This window comes from Ranitomeya variabilis, chromosome 5 (assembly GCF_051348905.1).
Source record: "Ranitomeya variabilis isolate aRanVar5 chromosome 5, aRanVar5.hap1, whole genome shotgun sequence".
NCBI classification, from domain to species: domain Eukaryota; kingdom Metazoa; phylum Chordata; class Amphibia; order Anura; family Dendrobatidae; genus Ranitomeya; species Ranitomeya variabilis.
Genome location: NC_135236.1, coordinates 101,849,055 through 101,868,369, shown reverse-complemented (window position 1 = coordinate 101,868,369; position 19,315 = coordinate 101,849,055). Strand labels below are relative to the sequence as shown.

General features: G+C 43.1%; 1 protein-coding gene across 11 annotated transcripts in view; it reads left to right on the top strand.

The window, feature by feature from the left end:
- The window catches only part of AAK1 (AP2 associated kinase 1), a 130,878-nt gene extending 124,390 nt beyond the window's left edge, over positions 1-6,488 (top strand). For all 11 annotated transcript variants that reach the window (XM_077263055.1, XM_077263062.1, XM_077263065.1 and 8 more), the window contains one exon: positions 5,286-6,488. In XM_077263055.1, the coding sequence (XP_077119170.1) occupies positions 5,286-6,322 (1,037 nt within the window). In that variant the 3' untranslated portion in view covers positions 6,323-6,488. The remainder of the gene's footprint in view (positions 1-5,285) is intronic.
- Positions 6,489-19,315: the final 12,827 nt, after the last annotated feature.

Here is a 19,315-nt window from a genome sequence, read left to right as displayed (position 1 = left end):
TGCTAATAAAGTTTAATTCTTCCCCCCCCCCCCCCCAATAATAAATGATGCAACTTCCATAAGATTTTGCACCAGAAATGCAGCAAAACCCGATAACGTTTTTTTTGCTGCGGTTTGCACTTACTCATTTTCTTTATGGGTGCAAAAAACATTGAAAGAAGTGACACGCTGCAGTTTGCAAAAACCCAGTTTCCAATTCGGTTTGGAAAAAAACAAGTGCAAAACCTCTGGCCGTTGGGATGGAAACAAGTTAGTCAAGCACCCGCGATACTCTGTGCATACCTGGGCATCATAGGCAAACTGGAGTAGAGCGCACTTGCGCTCATCACTATCGTCTATCGTATAGATCTGATAAAGAAGCACTCCTGACAAAATTTCTAGTGTCTAAACCTTTTTGTAAGTATGTCTGTAATGTAATGTTATTCGTATTAAAATATATCCGGATCGTCCTCATCCCATTTCCAGCACCGCTTTGGCCGCCCAATGGGTCACTTGGGCGTTCCTCTCACACAGGGACTGCTGTGTAGGTTGATGCTACTTACATCAGTGTAAGCCTATGGAGCCCCAGAATGAGGGTCCTTAGTCTTACATTGTGAAAGAGATTTCCGGTCCACACACAGACTCCTGTGTCATCCAGCCAGTCTGATATGAAGTAACGTGATCCAGAAAAGGACTCGAGCAACACTGGAAATTGGGGAAGATGGCGATCTGTAAGTATTTTAATATAACTACATTACAGACATTCATATAATGGTTTAAGGATAACATTTGTTGGGAGTTTTTATTGAATAACGTTTGGGCTCAATTACTGGTTTTAAAAATAACCCCCCCAAAAACATAAATATTATTCAAATATTTTTTTCATTTTTTTTTTTGCATACAATGAAGAATACATTTGTAGTAGTTAACTTCTTGCCCCTAGTTTCAGACTTTTCTCATGTGGGTCCATCTCCAACTGCTGGATATGAGGTCTTTGTGTCCAGTCTTCGCTAGCTCTCATGTTTTAGCACAGCTTGCTTCCTAGATCTCCCCTCTTATAGCTCATGAATAATGAGGAGTGAGTGTCCTCGATCGAGCTTCGTGGTACTCTGGTATGCTTGTTTCTCGATCTAGTATCACAGGTGCTCTAGCGCAATGATAGAGCCCCAGACCCCCATGTATCGAGGCTGTTAGATAGCCAATAAACTTGTGGAAATTGCCCACCATACACTGTAATACTGTAGCCATGTTGGCTATTGGCATTACTGTGATTGACCGGCTTCACCATATCATGGGGTGTTATAGGACCCTATGAAGTGATTCTCAGCACACTCTCCTCAGGAAACCGTTCAGGGAGAGTTGTTACAGGAGGGAGATCTTAAGTTTAACCTAATAAATAAAATGAGGGATTCCCCCCTATTTTTAATAACCAGCCAAGGTAAAGCAGACATCTGGGGGCTTATATTATCAGGCTGGGAATGTCCCAGGTTATTGGTCCCTTCCCTTCCTAAAAATACAAGCTTGTAGCCCACCCCAGAATTGGCACATCACAATAGATGCGCCAGTTCTGGCACTTTGCCTGGCTCCTCATATTTACTTTGGCAATCGGGGTAATATTTTTTGGGGTTGATGTCAGCTTGCATCAAGCCCATGGGTTAGTAATGGAGAGGTCTCTATCAGACACCCCCATTATTACCCAAGTAAGTTAACAGGAAAAAAAAACTTAAATATTTTAGAAAAGTTCCTGATTCACCAATTTATTAATAAAAAAAAGCCATGCTGTTCCAAAGTAATCCAAGGATTCCGACCTAGTCTACAAATGGCAACCTGAAAGGCACGAAAAGAAAGAGTTCCTTGTAAACCAATTTATTAACCCCACAGCTCTGACATAATCCATGGCATTTCCATGACGTCCAACGATTATGTAGTACAAACTATGCCGCCTTGTTTTGAGAACGGAGCTTCAAAGCTTGTACTCCATAATCGGTGGACGTCGTGAGAATGCCATGGGTTGTGTCGGAGCTGCAGGGCTTGTTTTTTAAAATAAATTGGTGAACCAAGGTTTGAGTGTGGTGTTTTCTTTTTTTTTTTTATAAAATATTGGTGTTTTTCTTTTTTTCTTTTTACTTACTGGGATAGTAATGGTGTTGTCTGATAGATGCCTCTCCATTACTAACACTAGTGCTTGATGCCAGGTGACATCAACCAAATAAACCATTACCCCAATTACCAACGCTGAGGGCAATCGAGAAGTCAAGGCAAAGTGCCAGAACTGGCACATCTAATGTGATGCGTCAATTCAGGGGCAGATACGAGCTTGTATTTTTAGGCCCAATAACCTGGGACCCTCCCAGCCTGATAATTTCAGCTCACAGCTGTCTGCTTTACCTTGGTTGGTTATCAAAAATGGAGGGACTCCCACTTTTTTTTTTTTTTTTTTAAATCATGTATTTTGTTCCGAGCAGCGACCTGGGAGTCAGAGATGCATCCAGGCTTCATCCTTATGCTGTTCTTATTCCGTTTGAGTGCGATTTACCAAACATTCAGCAACTTTCCTACTCCCCCAGCTCTCCTGTTAGGGCCTGCAGGAAAGATTACTAGTTTCCCATAGGCTTCCATTATACTTGTTACTTGTTTTGAGCCTTCCAACCTGCTCTATTTGAATATTTTAGTGCTCGATCATCTCTACTCATGAAGGATCATGCGCTTTCTTCCATAGTTACAGCACAATTGAGCTTCTGTTCCTAAAAACGTGAATGCTTTTTCTCCTCCCTGATCTGTGGTGTGTAAATCCAAAGCGCTGTGGAATTAATTACACTATATGTGAGTAAAATAAATATGTAAATGAGGCTTAAGTGCTTTCGGTGCGTGGAAGATCTTTCCAAGCCTCTCTGACTCTATTCCCTTCCCAGCTCTATTTCCTCCTGCTTGACTGACTAATAAATCCTTTGCTATGACATATTAACTTTATTCTGCAGATAATTATGATAATACACAATTAATATACTTTTTTTTTTCATTGTATAGACCTGCGACCTGTAACGTCACGATGCTAACATGTCAGTATGACTAAAAAAAAAAAAAAAAAAATTCTAGAATCGTTTTATTTTGTACGTTCCACCCTCAAAAAAAAAAATAAAAAAAAATCATCTTTGTATGTGCCAGAGAATGGAATCGCTGAAAACTACATCTCGTTCTGCAAAAAAAAAAAAAAAATCCCCCATACAGTGCCATTAACAAAAAAATGTAAATCATATGGCTACTGAAAACTAATTTGTTTAGTTACCGCCTTATTTGTGAAGCAGAAAATGCAAAGCCTCAAAAAACAATAGCAGAAACCACAAAGAGATAATAAGAGATGGGTTATAAATTAAATGCACAAGACGCTGCCATTAACAAATGCGACTCCTCCTAAGAAAAACCCCAAGCCTTCACACAGTGGCATCATTGATGGAAAAATAAGAAATATTTCAGTTCCTGGAATGTGACAATGAAAAAATTTGCTTGGTCCTAAAGGCCAAAATGGGCACTTCCTTAAGGAGTTCATTTTGCATTTTGGTAGAAATGGGAACCATAGCAATGAAGAGAAAAAAAAAATCCATTTAGGATCAGTTAGATAATTAAGGAATGGGTCTGCTATGTAATCTGAGAGCAGCATAACGGAGGGGCGAAGACCCTGATTTGAGCGATGTTGCTTCCTGGGCTAAAGAATGTCCGTTTGTTACAGTCCCCGTGTTCTCTCCTCCCGATCCATCAGGGCTTAAAGAGGTTGTAAAGTATTTTAGCATTGATGACCTATCCTGAGGATTGGTCATCAATGTCTGATGGGCACCACCACTGATCAGCTGCTATGGGTGTCGGCGGCCAGAAGTCCTCAGTTGCGGATTTGTCAGTCTCCTGCTAGTAGTACCGAGCCTCAGCCACATATCTGCCTCCAAATCAAATCAATAGGAGGCCAAAGTGGCTGCCGCAGGGTACTGCCCAATCTGAACGCGGAGCAGCTCCGCGGATGAGTAATTACAGCCGGAGGCAACTGCCGCCAACACTGATAATAGCTGATTGGCGAGGGTGTCGTGTGTGGGACCCCGATGATGACCTATCCTAAGGGATAGGTCATTAATGCTAAAGTCGTGGACAACCTCGGCAAATGCTGAGCCTTGTATAACTTCACCCCCCCACACACGCTACTAATTGACAGCTGCCAATGTGAAGTGTACACAGCTGCCAATCAATGGTGGGGGTGGGGTTACACATAGTTGACTAGGAGGCATGAGACACCTAGTTCGGCAGTGATAATCTGCTTCTGATAAAACACTGATTTTAATGGAACCCATAACCCAGTAAGTGACACATTGCTGGGATCAGGAACTCTGCCCTTACATTATGGTCCCTTCAGGTTGCATAGCAAAAATCTGCTGACAGCTTCTCTTTAACTATAAAACACATACAATTCACCAGAGTGATAGTGGGACACATTTGGATAAAGGTGAATTTACACTAATGGCATAAATATCATTAGACAAAGCTGAGACTTCATTTACGATGAGCTTCCACCTTGTGTGCACTTCCCTGGAGACTTCAGACCACTTCTCTCTGACGTCAACTTTTCATAGTCATTTCTAATGATTTCTTCCTAAATTTTACCTGCAATTCATGTCGTCCAGGTAAGCTCCGTTATGTAGGTCACATATATGTTGGTTCCAGTGTAATGTATATGAAGTTCTGCAAACATGCGAAATGTGTATTATGATTTGGTCTTTAAAAGTTTCTGGAAATTCCACACTGTTTAATATATAGAGTGAAGCCGTCCAGAAAAAGGCAGTAGAAAATGGTCTTCTGTAGGGGTGGTCTTCTCATAGAAGAAGCCAATATACAAGGGATTCAGGGAATTAGAAAATGTCTTCTAAATTGGGGTCTGGAGTAGATTAGCGGTGGCCTTTCGGCTGCTTTTTTGAGGACCACTGTGTGTCATTTGCAAAGTCTGTTTTTTTTTTTTCTGGAAGCAATATCATCGGCACTTTGCAGTAGACTGCAGCTTGCCCTCATCACTGCCATGTTTATAAGCCTACATCTCCATGTATTTTGATATGTGATGTGTTTTTTTCCTACTCTTCCTTTTGTTGTTTGGTTATCCCTTTGAGGAGGATCCCAAACCTGACCATTATGTCATTTTGTCACAGTGCCATCTTGATCTTGTTTGACGGCAAAGTATGTGAGACATGAATGTTTTTTGTCCTAACGCTATAAGTATTGATTTCCTAGCATTAGTAACATTAGTAATTCTAAACCTTTCTCTCTATTTGTAGGTGTACTACAAGCTTCTCAGTCTTTCCATATGGGAAATGATGGGATTTTTAAAGATCCTAGTTCTGAAACCTGCCCCTTATCTGAATTAGAATTAAAGCTGGAGAGTCCATCCAAAGGTCCATCTAGTTGTAGTTCCTTTCATAGCAGTGAAGGAGAAGGCACTGACCAAGAGCCAGACCTTTTGGATTGCAGCGGTTCTAGACCTCTCTTAATGGAGTCAGATGAGGAGGAAGGTTGTAAGAAAGTTAAGGATGTGACATTTCCCAATTCTGAGGAGCCAGTTTCCATGCAAAACACTCCTATCTACACTCCATCTGAGAGAAGGGCCCAGATGCCTGCAGGAGGCTTCAGTACAGATGTTGACGTCTTTTCTACAGCGCCATTCAAGAGCTCAATAATTTCAAAGGATGATTCTGATATATTTACCAATGCACCATTCTTGGCGAAGTCGTCTTCTTCTTTAAACCAGCTTGAGGAACCTGATGTGTTCCTCCGGGCGCCTTTTACAAGAAAGATTAGTGTTGAAGACCCCACTTCTTCTCCTCAAGCTCATCATTCTGTAAAAGAAGCTGCGGCTGTAGGAAATTCTACATTCCGAAATAGTGACTTGAAGGTGGGAGGCAGTTCCATGAAGACGTCATACACTACTGGAAACCTGTATGTACATTCCAGCAGAAGCAATGAGATGGCTGAAGCTTCTCTGTATCTAAACGCATCCAAGGAGCCACACAGTGCTGAAAACCATAGGACCCCTGGCCACGAGACATCCCAAGAGACTGTGTTTGGGACTGTGGTAACCAAGCCATTCCGCCCTCAGTCTTTGTCTAAGTATTCCCGACACTATAGCCCTCAGGAAGGGCCGGCTGTGGATGCACAGCCCATTGCTGCTTACAAAGTAGTGTCTCATTCTGCAAAAGCCTCAGTAGCTGGATCTGTTCCCATCACCCCTGTGACTTACAGAACTTCAGAGATCGCAGGTGCAGACCCATTTGGCTTGGCTCCATTTCCTGCCAAAGCTGGAAGACAAAACCCCTAGAGTATAGGTGACGCTTCTACCTTCGAGCCCGTGCCTCCATTTTGCAGTGCATTTCCTATTGATGTATTAATCCTTTTTCTGCTATAAGCAGCTCTGTTATCTTTTTTTTTTTTTTTTTCTTTCTCAGCAAAGGGGTTTCTTCATTAAAGTGCACCTGACACCTACACACTGCAGAGTCAGCCATTTTATGGACTGATTTTGTTATTTAAAGGGTTTATCCAGTTTTTTTGTTGATGCCTTATATTTGACAAAGCTGCGATACCGAGCTCAGACGGTTCTAAAATTGTGGTTGTGCATTTTGGAGCTGTGTAAAACCATGAAAAAAAAAAAGGCATCAGTGGAGTTGTGAATGTTGGATGCCTTCCTATTGATGACCTATCCTATGGATAAGCCCGTTAAAGGGGTTGTACAGGATTAGAAAATGATGGCTGCTTTTTTCCAAAAACACAACTTGTGCCCAGGTGAAGAGCTGTCTGGTATTTCAGTTCAGCTCCTTTTGATGTGAATAGGGACTCATTCAGACAGCTGTTCTGCAGATGCATTTTATCACCCGTATTATGGCCTCAAATCTCGGCCCGACACTATGGATCTACTGATCCCAACTAACCTCATCATTGATCCCTATGGTACTGTTTAATTGGGGGCTATAAAACCCACCGACAGACCGGGACTTGCTATTTCAATACTGATGCTAGAATTCACACACATTACTGCCGACTGACATTTTAGAGTGAGATCCAGTGCCATAGTCTGTGGACCGGAGTGATATTTTTTTTCTTCTTTTGGAATAAAGTAGCCAAATTCTACTAATCCTGTAAAGTGATTGATAGTTAATAGTGATGAGCGAATATACTCGTTAATCGAGATTTCTCGAGCATGCTCAGGGGTCCTCTGAGTATTTTTTAGTGCTCGTAGATTTCGTTTTATTCACTGCAGCTGAATGATTTACATCTGTTAGCCAGCATAAGTACATGTGGGGGTTGCCTGTTTGCTAGGGAATCCCCACATGTACATATGCTGGCTAACAGATGTAAATCATTCAGCTGCGGCAAGAAAAACTAAATCTCCAAGCAGTAAAAAATACTCGGAGGACCCCCGAGCGTGCTCGGGAAATCGCGAGTAATGAGTATATTCGCTCATCACTAATCGTTAAATGAGATGTCGATCTTTAAGAACAGAATCATTGCCTCCATATTGAGATCTTTAAGACTGTAAATTATAGCGAGTAAAGATTGCTTTTTTGTCACCCAACTTAAATCTTTACCGATGAGCGGTCGTTTCATAGCCTACTTCACACAAATGAGCACTGAACGATCTGTAATAGATCACTCGGTCACATAGGCTGCCGTTGTTCTCAGTAGCACGAACTATTGACACAAGATGATGTGCTGCCGAGAATGATCTTTTGTGCACCACAGAAGATCGTTTCACCTGACGAACAAGTGTTTGCTTGTTCTTCGGGTGATAGGCAGCCTGTTTACAAAGGAAGATTGTCATGACATGAGCACTCCTAGGAACGCTCGATCACGATTAACTTGGTGTAAATGGTCCTTACGTCTAAGATCTCAGCTCCTGGATTGCAGTGGGAAAACATTAACATTTTGAAGTCCAGTAGAAGGAACCTCTGCAGTCACATTCATGACAATCCGTAATATTTGTGAGCCATCTACCTGCATCTCCATCTTGTCCTCCTACCTGGGTGTAGAGGAAAGATTTGCTTTACCCCTCGCATTGCTGGAAGTACAATGTCCTTGTAAGTCATCTCTCTCATAGATTAATGTGATCATTTTTTTTTGTGCCGGTGTTAGTCTTTTAGTGGTAGATTTTGTCGTGCCTTATTTATGGAGATGACTGATTTCCATCTGATGAATGGGGTCTGGTGTTCTTACAGCATCTCCCTAAGAATCATTGTGTCACGAGCCCTAGAAATATGAAAGCAATCCTTCATCTCGACCTTGGCGTTTAATTGTATCATTATTATTTAGTTCTCCCCCCGGCCTCATTCATTTTTTTCCAAACACATCAAATAGAGTTTGAAATAATTTCTGCTGACCCCTTGTAGATATCATCCACCACATTCTCTGGCCATATTATTCCACTCTTTGGGTCTTGTGAGTGCAGATAAAAAGTGGAGATATAGTGATGAGTGACCGTGCTCTGATGAGGTGTTATTGAAGCACACTCCTGTGCTAACCGTGTTACTCCGGCGTGCTCGAATAGTATGTTCTAGTCCTCGCGGCTGCATGTCTCGAGGGTGTTCGACAGCCGTAACATCTGTAGGGACAGCCGCGAGACCTGCAGCCGTGGGGACTAGAACATGGTATTCGAGCACGCCGAAGTCACTAGGTTAGCACCCGAGCGTGCGCCGATAACACCTTATCCGAACATGTTCCCTCATCACTAGTGGAGAACTTACCACCAGGGAGAGTGGAGTAAGCCACTGCCAAACATTAGATGATTGGATGGTTCGGCACAAACTTTCTCTCCGGTCCTGTTGACAATCATTGTTTTCCCTTCTACACGATGAATCAGGCAAACACTAGATTCCAAGTGGGTTACTACACTGAGATCATGTAACGTGACCTATACTTTTTTTTTTTTATTTGGTTTGGCAAAAAGAGAATATCTAACTTTTAATCTTCATGTGTTTTTTTATATCCAACAATCTGTGCTGGTCAATGTTTTATTTTATCTTTATAGCATCTAAAGCTTTTTTCCTGATACAGACCTCGAAATGCCGCTCATAGAAAGAGTTAAATGATAACATTTTCCACCACTAGGGGGCGCCTGCTGCCTACAGTTTATTTTTTACTTCTATGTATGCAGTGTGTTGCGGAGCGCCCTCTGGTGGTGGCCGTGGGCAGACTTTATTTTTATACTTTAAATACATAACTTTCAGATGAAATGTTGCTCTGTATTAAAACAATGGGCAGCTGTAAAGTTATTTTATGAAATTGGCACAGATTTTTGGTTCTGTTAAAACTTTCGAAAGGAAAATTATTGGGGTTGGACATTCCTATTGCAGTGAATGTCAAGTCACAAGAAATTATTGTTTAACCTGAGACTCTTTCAAGTCATTCCAGAGTTGCCACCAAGTTGATTCAGTGCGTAATTATAGGTGCAACTATCCGTTTGGCCATGGCCGAAAATAAAAAAACTTTAAATGACAGCTAGAAAATTATCATTTCTATTAGGTGAGTTACCATGTAGGGAGATGAGGAGTAAGAGTGTAGAGCTGACGAGTTGGCTTGGGTGCTACCAGGGCAGTCTGGAGCACTGAAGCTATTATAAGCTGCCCATACACTTTAGATATCTGCTGATTGCTCGTTTAGCCAGCCTGTTGGAGCAAAGGATCAGGCATATTGAAATCTAGTATGTCCAATCCTTCTTTTATCTGCTGTCTGAGGAAAGTCTGGTTCTCCCAGTAACACTAGCTGACTGACTAATCAGGTTGATCTGACATTTACAGGCTATTTTAGATGTGCATCTTCCCAGGCATCGGCGGTTTATATGACTGGTCCGCGACATGTCGGTGGCCCACAGCTGAGTTATCTGCTGTTGACATTTTCAATGATATTTACAGTTATACTAGACGTTAATGTAGCCTGTCAAAGATGGGTATCGCACTCATCAGCAGGCCACAAATTTGTTGCCGAGCACATTTTGATGCTTTTTTTTGTTTTATCATGTCTCCATCAGTAAGGAGCAGCTCCTCAAATATTAAAAAAATAAATAAATAGCACCTATTACCAGCAATATTTGGCCAGAATTCGGTAGCTGAACATACGATGAATCTCTCTTTTTTTTTTCCCGCACATTATGACTGTTTAAACCGAGCACAGGCACGCAGAACTTACTTGTTCTCAGTCTGTCTTCCTCTTCCTCTGCCTACTGTAAGGTCCAAGCTGTCATTGAAGGGAGAGATGGCATGGAGAGGTGGCATGGAGAGATGGCATGGCCAAATCGTGAACTGCACCTTCCCATTTACTTGTTTTCCAAGGGAGCACTGAGCAGCTGTGCTTGGTTTGTTAAGTCATTTTGTGCTGACAGATTCCCTTCAAGGTAACTTGACAATCAGCCATTTCTGGGTCGTATGCTGTTTTCTTTTTTTCTTTTGTTTTAACTTCTCAGCTACATTTTCTGATCACTTTTGCAACATACCTCAGCTAAACAAAGGTCTTCATGTGATTATAGGGCAGAGCCAATTAAGTTGGGGCATAATAGGGTAAGGCTTTGTGGGTACAGTGGCACCCAATAAAAGGAAGCTGAATGGGGGAACTGTAGCCTACCCTGCAGGGTCTGGGACGGCCATGTGCGGCCCCGAGTCTCTGCTCACAGGACGCCCTCTATACTACAAGACCATATGTATGCACATGCTCATTAGAAGAGCGCCCCCTGTTGGACAATGCTCTTCTCCAATGATAAAGTGTGTGGGACTATATAGTTTGTTTTCAGCAAAGCAGCATATTTCTTCTGGAAAAAAATAATTTTGGGGTAATAAGACTTTACATATTTTGGAAAATTAAGTACTGATCCCATCCATCAGTTATCATTGCATTTTCTGCTTTCTCATCTGGATAGATCCCGTCACATTACAGATTCTTCACTCCGTCACATCGTACATGCGGAGTGCAGTACTGGGGAAAAAGGGATCACACTGCCACCAACCAGTATCCCCCACCATAAAGCCGTATTCCCGCCATGGAGCCTTCTGTAATGTGACCAGACGTATGTCCCGTTCTCTGATCAGCTTGTACTGTAAATTCAGGTGTAGGTATTTATTAGGCAGACACTCCTGCCACATCCCTAGGGTGTACCGAATGGTGTGTACCGTGGTCACCATGACACGTGGCCGCACAACATGGAGTCAGAAGACGCATCTGTTTTGGTGTACCACCTTAGTGCTGCTCCCCTGTATTTCTCAAGGGGCAAAATAAAAAATGTAATAAACACCTGATTGGTTGGACGTTTCTGCCTCATGTTTATTTGCTTGATTTACTTTTTTGTGTTTCTTTAGAGGGGTTTTCTGGGGATATAAAGGAGCTGTCTCAAGATGAATTTTACTGTGCGCCTCGGCCGGCCGCCTACTTTGATGGGGGCAATTCGCTCCTCAAGATTGGCAGGTCAGACTGGCCTCATGGGGCCCCGTGGGTCCAGCGTATGGGGACCAAGGCTATTTGGATCCAGCAATCTGGCAAGCTTCAGAGTGGCACAAGCAGGCTGTAAAGCATAGAGCTTCTGTGTCTCACACTCCTTGCAGGTAACTGGCAATGCTGGGCCTGTAGGCTGAACCAAGGCAATGGACAAAGGCATCGGACCCCCACCAGTTTTATATTGATGACCTATCTTGCATAGGCGATCAATGTTAGTACTTGACAATCCCTTCAATTTCAGATCGACCCCGCGGCACTCCTACCGATCAGCTGATTGAAGGTGCCACAGCACAGTGGCATAGATCTGTACATGATGTAGTGGCCATGAACGGTACATACAAGTGAACAAGAAAAAAATTACCATTTCATTCATGGCACTGCATGCTCCAACAGGAGTAAATCCTGTCCATGCTGAATAATATCTTTACTGGCCTTCCAACCTGAGAGGAGAATCTATAGCTTCACACGTGGGATTTCTGCTGTGTATTTCACGCCATGATTTACAGTGCCATCATAATCAATGAAATTTCTGAAATATTATGCACGCACTGCTTTTTTGCCTATACACAACATGTGAATTTATTTACTTTACTCACTTATGTAGCACAAAAAAGTGCGGTTCACCATAGTAGACATCCTTAGGTGTTCGGAGCAGGGAGAACACTGTGTCAAAGCGTGAGGCAATCAAAACATGAGAAATCCAGCTCAACGCACTTGTGAGCAAACTCCTTTATTCACCATAAGGTTTTCTGCTGAGGACCTTATGGTGAATAAAGAAGGAGTTTATTCACAAGGTCATGGAGCTGGATTTCTCATCTCTTAAGTAGCACCATCATATTCCGCAGCACTTTACTGCCATTGTCATCATCCTTGACCCCATTGGGACTCACAATCTAGTAACATAGTTATCAAGGACGAAAAAAGACATTTGTCCATCTGTGAGGGGGATCCCTTAAAGTGAGATCTAAATGATTGCTTGTACCTGACCAAATACAAGCTGAGTGCTAGGTTAGAGGCAAAGGATGTATCAGATATACAGAGACAGATACACACTCCTCTCTCAGTCAAAGATGGTAGACAACTGAACTTTATATTTAGAACAAAGGAATATACTACAAGCAGCAAATGGGGAGGTTGCACAACTTCTGAACAGCTAGTCACTTTGTAATTGGTTCATGTCCAACTTCATTTCCAAATATGGTGCCTTGGTGTATTCCAGTGTCTTCACTCCTGCATTCCAAAGATTCCTTCCAGGACAGTTCCAAGGACTTCCACGACCGTTTCAAAGACACAATCGCCATCTTGCTACACCATATCTGAACTGACTTACATAAGGTTTAATAATTGATTTCATTAGCCATTTTTCTCTTCGCCACGACAGCACCCACTTGAGAGAGGGGATCCGCCCCTAGGAACAGGAAACCCTATGGAGAGATAAAAGGGGCGGTCCCCCTCGCTCCCACAGTTGGTTTCCTGTTCCTACGGGAGACGCTTGGAGAGAAGAGGATACCCAGCCTGGATGCCGCTTGCGCAGTTTACCTTTATGGGACGGCAAGGGCTCCAGAAGCTGGAAGCAGCGTCGGGGGTCCTATGGCAGCTTCCCCCCTCTGCTGGCAGGTACCGTGAGGCCGGGTCCGGGGAGTCGCCTGGCTCACGAAGATCCACCCAGCGGACCTGCAAGGACCGAATCGCTGGGTAAGGAGATCCTGCGGCGCCATCTCTGATGGTGCGCAGGCAGCGTGGGTCCGGTACACTGTCTCCCGGAAGTAGTATCGTAACTTCCGGGGTGATTCAGGAGAGACGGCGCCTGCGCTGATGCTGGTGGAGGCGCAGGTGCATACAGCAGAGCCGCGACCCGGATGTAGCGGTCACTTCCGGGTGCGGCAGGAAGCAAGATGGCGGCCCCCATTAGAAAAGGACGCCGGCACTGATCCTCCGGCGTCCATCATGGCATCTCCGCAGGACCCGGCGATGGCTTCATCCGAAGTCACCGCTATTGCCCCTGGTAGCCGGACAAGCAGCAGTCGCAGATCATCTTCTTCTAAAAGCGCCAAAGATAAGAAATCAGGCCGGTCGGTTCCATCTGTGCCTCCGTCTCCTCCTCATCAGCCGGTATTGTAACAACAACCTCACTGGGTGAGTGTGTGTGTGTGTACCCCCTTAGGCTGATTATACTCCCTCTCTTTGTCTATATTCCTTAGGCAAAAAGAACGGGGAAAACCAAACACATAAGACTGATCTCTTCCATACCATTGATCAGAGGAGCTACAGCCTTTTTAGCGGATTCCTCAGCTGATTCCATACGGCTAGCTGCCAAATCGGCAGGTCTGACTAACGCCGCTCGTCGAGCCTTATGGCTAAAGGGGTGGAAAGGAGATCCCCAAACAAAGTCAAAATTATGTGGTCTTCCATGCCAGGGTGAGTACCTATTTGGTACCAAGTTAGATGAGATACTAACTAAAGCGGGTGAGAGGAAGAAGGGGTTCCCCAATAATACTTATCTTCCATCCTACAGGAGAGCGTTCCGAAAGCCCATGTTTAATAGGAGAAAAGACTATAAAAACCAAGACCGCTGGGCTAATAAAGACTTTAAACAGAAAGGAGCGTTTTTCGGAAAACGTCCATTCAAACCTGAGGATAAACCCCGTTAGGACAGATCTACCCGTTGGTGGTAGGTTGTCTTTCTTCTCTTCACAATGGCTGACAATGACTTCCAATCCATGGGCAACTAGCCTTATATCTACGGGTCTAAAATTAAAATTTGCCCGAGTCCCTCCGGACTCATTCTTATTGACTTCCTTAAGGTCTCAGTCACAACAAGAGGCCTTAGAACAGGAAATAATAAATCTCCTGTCCAAAGGGGTACTAGTGGAAGTCCCTTTTCATCAAAGAGGAAGGGGGTTTTATTCCCCTTTTTTTTTGATTCCGAAACCAGACGGATCGTTCAGAACGATAATTAACCTGAAAAGACTAAACGTCTTCTTAAAAAACCAAACCTTTAAAATGGAATCTATACGATCAACTATAAAGCTTCTGTTTCCCCATTGCTTTATGGCAGTACTTGACCTTAAAGATGCGTATTACCATCTACCAATCTTCATCGAACATCAGCAATATCTACGGGTGGCAGTTATGATGGAAGGTCAAGTAAAGCATTATCAATACACAGCAATGCCCTTTGGACTGTCGATAGCTCCGAGAGTCTTCACAAAATTAATGTCAGAAGTAATGTCATATTTAAGATTAAAAGACACACTGGTAATACCATATTTAGATGACCTTTTGGTAGTGGGCAACTCCTTTTCCCAATGCCATCAACGTTTACTGGATACAATTTCATCCCTGCAGGAATTGGGGTGGTTAGTAAACTGGGAAAAATCCAAATTGTTCCCCACAACTCGACAAACATTCCTAGGGCTTATTCTAGATTCTACAAATCAAAGGTGCTTTCTTCCCGACTCTAAACAATCAACAATTATAAACAAGGTACAATCGGTGATTAATAACCCCCTAATTTCTCTAAGAGAAGGGATGTCCCTTCTTGGTTCTTTCACATCGTGTATTCCGGCTGTCCCGTGGGCTCAATTCCATAGTAGGAAATTACAGTATCAAATTCTACAGGAAGAAGAGAGGTTACAAGGCCAATTAGATAGTCGGTTATCTTTACCATCAGACGTGTTAAATTCTCTTACCTGGTGGTTAGACCAGAGTCATTTTACCAGTGGGGTTCCCTGGGTGGTTAAACCTTCAAAAACAATCTTTACCGATGCCAGTCCTAGTGGTTGGGGAGCACACTTAGGAGATCAAATAGTTCAAGGTCTGTGGTCTCTTAGAGAATCGAATGATTCTTCTAATAAAAAAGAACTGAAGGCTATCTATCATGCCATATGTAAATTTCTTCCGCAGTTACACGGAACGCATACAAGAATCTTTTCAGACAACATGACAGCGGTGGCATACATAAACCACCAAGGGGGAACAAAATCAGAAGCTCTCATGTCTATAGCCGGCGACATTCTATCCATAGCAGAGGAGCACCTCCTATCCTTATCAGCACTGCATGTAAGAGGAGTCGACAATCCAAAAGCGGATTTCCTCAGCCGCCACACTCTCCGCCAAGGAGAGTGGGTTCTCAGCCGTCGTATCTTTTTAATGATAATCAAAAAATGGGGCACTCCCGAGATAGACCTTTTCGCGACGAGACAAAACAGACAAGTCAAAAGGTTCGCTTCTTTGTTCCGATACGACAATCCAGATATCTTCGATGCTCTGCAAGTCCCATGGACATTCCAGAAAGCATATGCCTTTCCCCCATTAATACTTCTTCCAACTGTGATCAGGAAGATAAGGGAGGACAGAGCAAACGTGATCTTAATAGCTCCGTTTTGGCCCAAGAGGCCATGGTTTTCCTGGCTGAGAGCCATGTCGATCTCAGACCCGTGGATCCTTCCGGAGGATCAGGATCTTCTCTTCCAGGGCCCCTTCAACCACCCTCATGTGAAGGGTCTGCGGTTGACAGCCTGGCATTTGAGAGGCAGCTGCTAAAAATGAGAGGATTTTCTAACAAAGTAATCGACACTCTGCTACTAAGTAGGAAAAAATCCACCACATCCATTTATGTGAGAGTGTGGAAAAAATTTTTAAACCTCTACCCAACAGCACTATCAAACAAAATTCATATCCCTATGATTCTAGAATTTCTTCAAAAAGGGCGCGATTTGGGTCTGGCAGTCAGTACCTTAAGAGTGCATATTTCTGCGCTTGGTGCTTTATATGGTCACGATATTGCAGGTGACAGGTGGGTAGCCAGGTTTATCGCAGCTTGCCAAAGGTCAGAGACAGTTCAAATTCCCCAGGTACCACCTTGGGATGTTAATTTAGTCCTTGAAGCTCTAACAGACCACCCCTTCGAGCCACTACATTCAGCTCACATAAAACATGTCTCCATCAAGACAGCTCTTCTTGTCGCGTTAGTGTCAGCCAGAAGAGTGAGTGACATACAGGCATTATCGATAGATCCACCGTTTATGTCTATATTTCCAGATAGAATTGTCCTAAAAACAGACCCTTCCTACTTACCCAAAGTATGCACTAAATTTCATAGATCACAAGAAATTTTTCTTCCCTCCTTCTATGATAACCCTACGAATCAGGAAGAACAAAAATACCACACATTAGATGTGAGGAGAGCCATATTAGCCTATTTAGATAGAACTAGCGCCTGGAGGAAGAGCAGGGCTCTCTTTATTTCCTTCCAGGGCCATAGAAAAGGAGATGGAATCACGAAGGGTACTTTATCTCGGTGGATTCGGGATGCAATATGTCTGGCCTATTCATCAAAAGGGGAGAACCCGCCTGAGACCGTAAAAGCACATTCCACTCGGGCGATAGCATCATCCTGGGCCGAGCGAGCTGAAGTTCCAATAGAACTAATATGTAAGGCCGCAACCTGGGCTTCTCCTACTACCTTCTATAATCACTATAGATTGGATTTATCTTCTTCATCTGACCTGTCCTTTGGTAGATCAGTTCTTAACACTGTGATCCCTCCCAAATGACTATCTCTGAAAGTCTCTCAAGTGGGTGCTGTCGTGGCGAAGAGAAAACACCGGATTACTCACCGGTAATGCTCTTTTATAGAGCCACGACAGCACCCCTTTACTTCCCACCCTAATGAGTTATTTTTATAGAAGCACAATTAAGGGTGTTTTGGTTCTTGTAGTTAGCCATACTTAAGTTAACTAATGATAAATGATGAAATCAAATTGCCTACTAATTCTGGTGGGCGGTTCCTCGCAATCTCTGTAACCCAACTGTGGGAGCGAGGGGGACCGCCCCTTTTATCTCTCCATAGGGTTTCCTGTTCCTAGGGGCGGATCCCCTCTCTCAAGTGGGTGCTGTCGTGGCTCTATAAAAGAGCATTACCGGTGAGTAATCCGGTGTTTCTCCTTCAGACATCTAGTTCAGCCTATATTCCGTCAGTATAAATCCCCAGATCTACGTCCTTCTAAAGAACCTAATAACTGTAAGATACAATATTGTTACGCTCAAAGAAGACATCCAGGCTTCTCTTGAACCCCTCGACTGAGTTTGCCATCACCACCTCCTCAGGCGAGAAATTCCACATTCTCACTGCCCTAACAGTAAAGAATCCTCTGATATGTTGGTGAAAAACCTTCTCTCCTCCAGACGCAGAGAATGCCCCCTTGTGACCATCACCTTCCTTGGTATAAACATCCTCAGAGAGATATTTGTATTGTCCTCTTATATACTTGTACATGATTATTAGATTGCCCCTCAGTCGTCTTTTTTCTAGAGTAAATAATCCTAATTTTGGTAATCTCTCTGGGTATTGTAGTTCCTTTATTAATTTTGTTGCCCTCCTTTGTTCTTGCTCTAGTTCCATTATATCCTTCATGAGAACTGAAGCCCAAAAATGTACACAGTACTCCATGGGCGGTCTAACCAGGGATTTGTACAGAGGCAGTATAATGGTCTCATGTGTATCAAGACCTCTTTTAATCTACAGATGCTTATCACAAAATTAGAATATCATTAAAAAGTTAATTAAATTCAGTTCTTCAATACAAAAAGTGAAACTCATATATAGAGTCATTACAAACCGAGTGATCTATTTCAAGTGTTTATTTCTGTTAATGTTGATGATTATGGCTTACAGCCGATGAAAACTCATAAGTCATTATCTCCGTAAATTAGAATAATAAACAAAAAACACCCGAAAAGGCTTCCTAAGCTTTTAAAAGGTCCCTTAGTCTGTTTCAGTAGGCCCACAATCATGGGGAAGATTACTGACTTGATGAATGTTCAGACGGCAGTCATTGACATACTCCACAAGGAGGGTAAGCCACAATAGGTCATTGTTAAACAAGCTGGCTGTTCACAGAGTGCTGTATCCAAGCATATTAATGGAAAGTTGAGTGGAAGGAAAAAGTGTGGTAGAAAAAGGTGCACAAGCAACCGGGGTAACTGCAGCCTTGAAAGGATTGTTAATAAAAGGCCATTCAAAAATTTGGGGGAGATTCACAAGGAGTTGACTGCTGTTGGAGTCATTGCTTCAAGAGCCTCCACACACAGACATATCCAGGACATGGGCTACAAGTGTCACATTCCTTGTGTCAAGCCACTCATGACTGATGATAATGTGTAATATGATTCTTAGTTGTCCCTGTTAGCACACCATTGTGGGCTCTGACCCCTCCTCTCTGTTTCTGCGGGCAGAGATGTGTGTATGTGGATCCCAAATCGCTTATGGCCCCCCCACAAGAATTTTTATTGCGCTTGTAGCTGCACAAATCTCCCAGCTGAAACTGGTCTGCTATCCCTCTCAAGACATGAGGTTCTTTGTTCTGTTATAGTAAGATATTGGGCCTCCGATTTGGGCTAGAAAAATAATAAGTACATATTGCTAACTTCCATCGGTAGATCTGTCAACCACTGTAACCACTAGCAGCTAAACACAAGTAAAAAGTACTGATTTCTCCAGAACCGTGTCAATAGAGAGCTAATTTTAATACAAGATGGATGAGGTGTGTGTTATGACTCTCCCAGATTCTCGAGCGAAGATATGAGAGTTATAAGAATTGTGGGAAAAACTGTACAGCTGAGGAGAGGGGAGGGCGATGTTAACTCAACCCCATTAGTGATGTCACAAGGCTGCAGTTATAAGTTTCTGCCCTTCACCCAGCATTCAGTCTTGCTTGAGGAGCTGTTACAGCAGGTCTTATCTCATGAATTGGGGCTCCGCCTACCAGCATGGTTGCCTGAAATGATCTGAGCACATGTGAGTTTTATCTTCTTTAATCCATGTTATTTTATAATT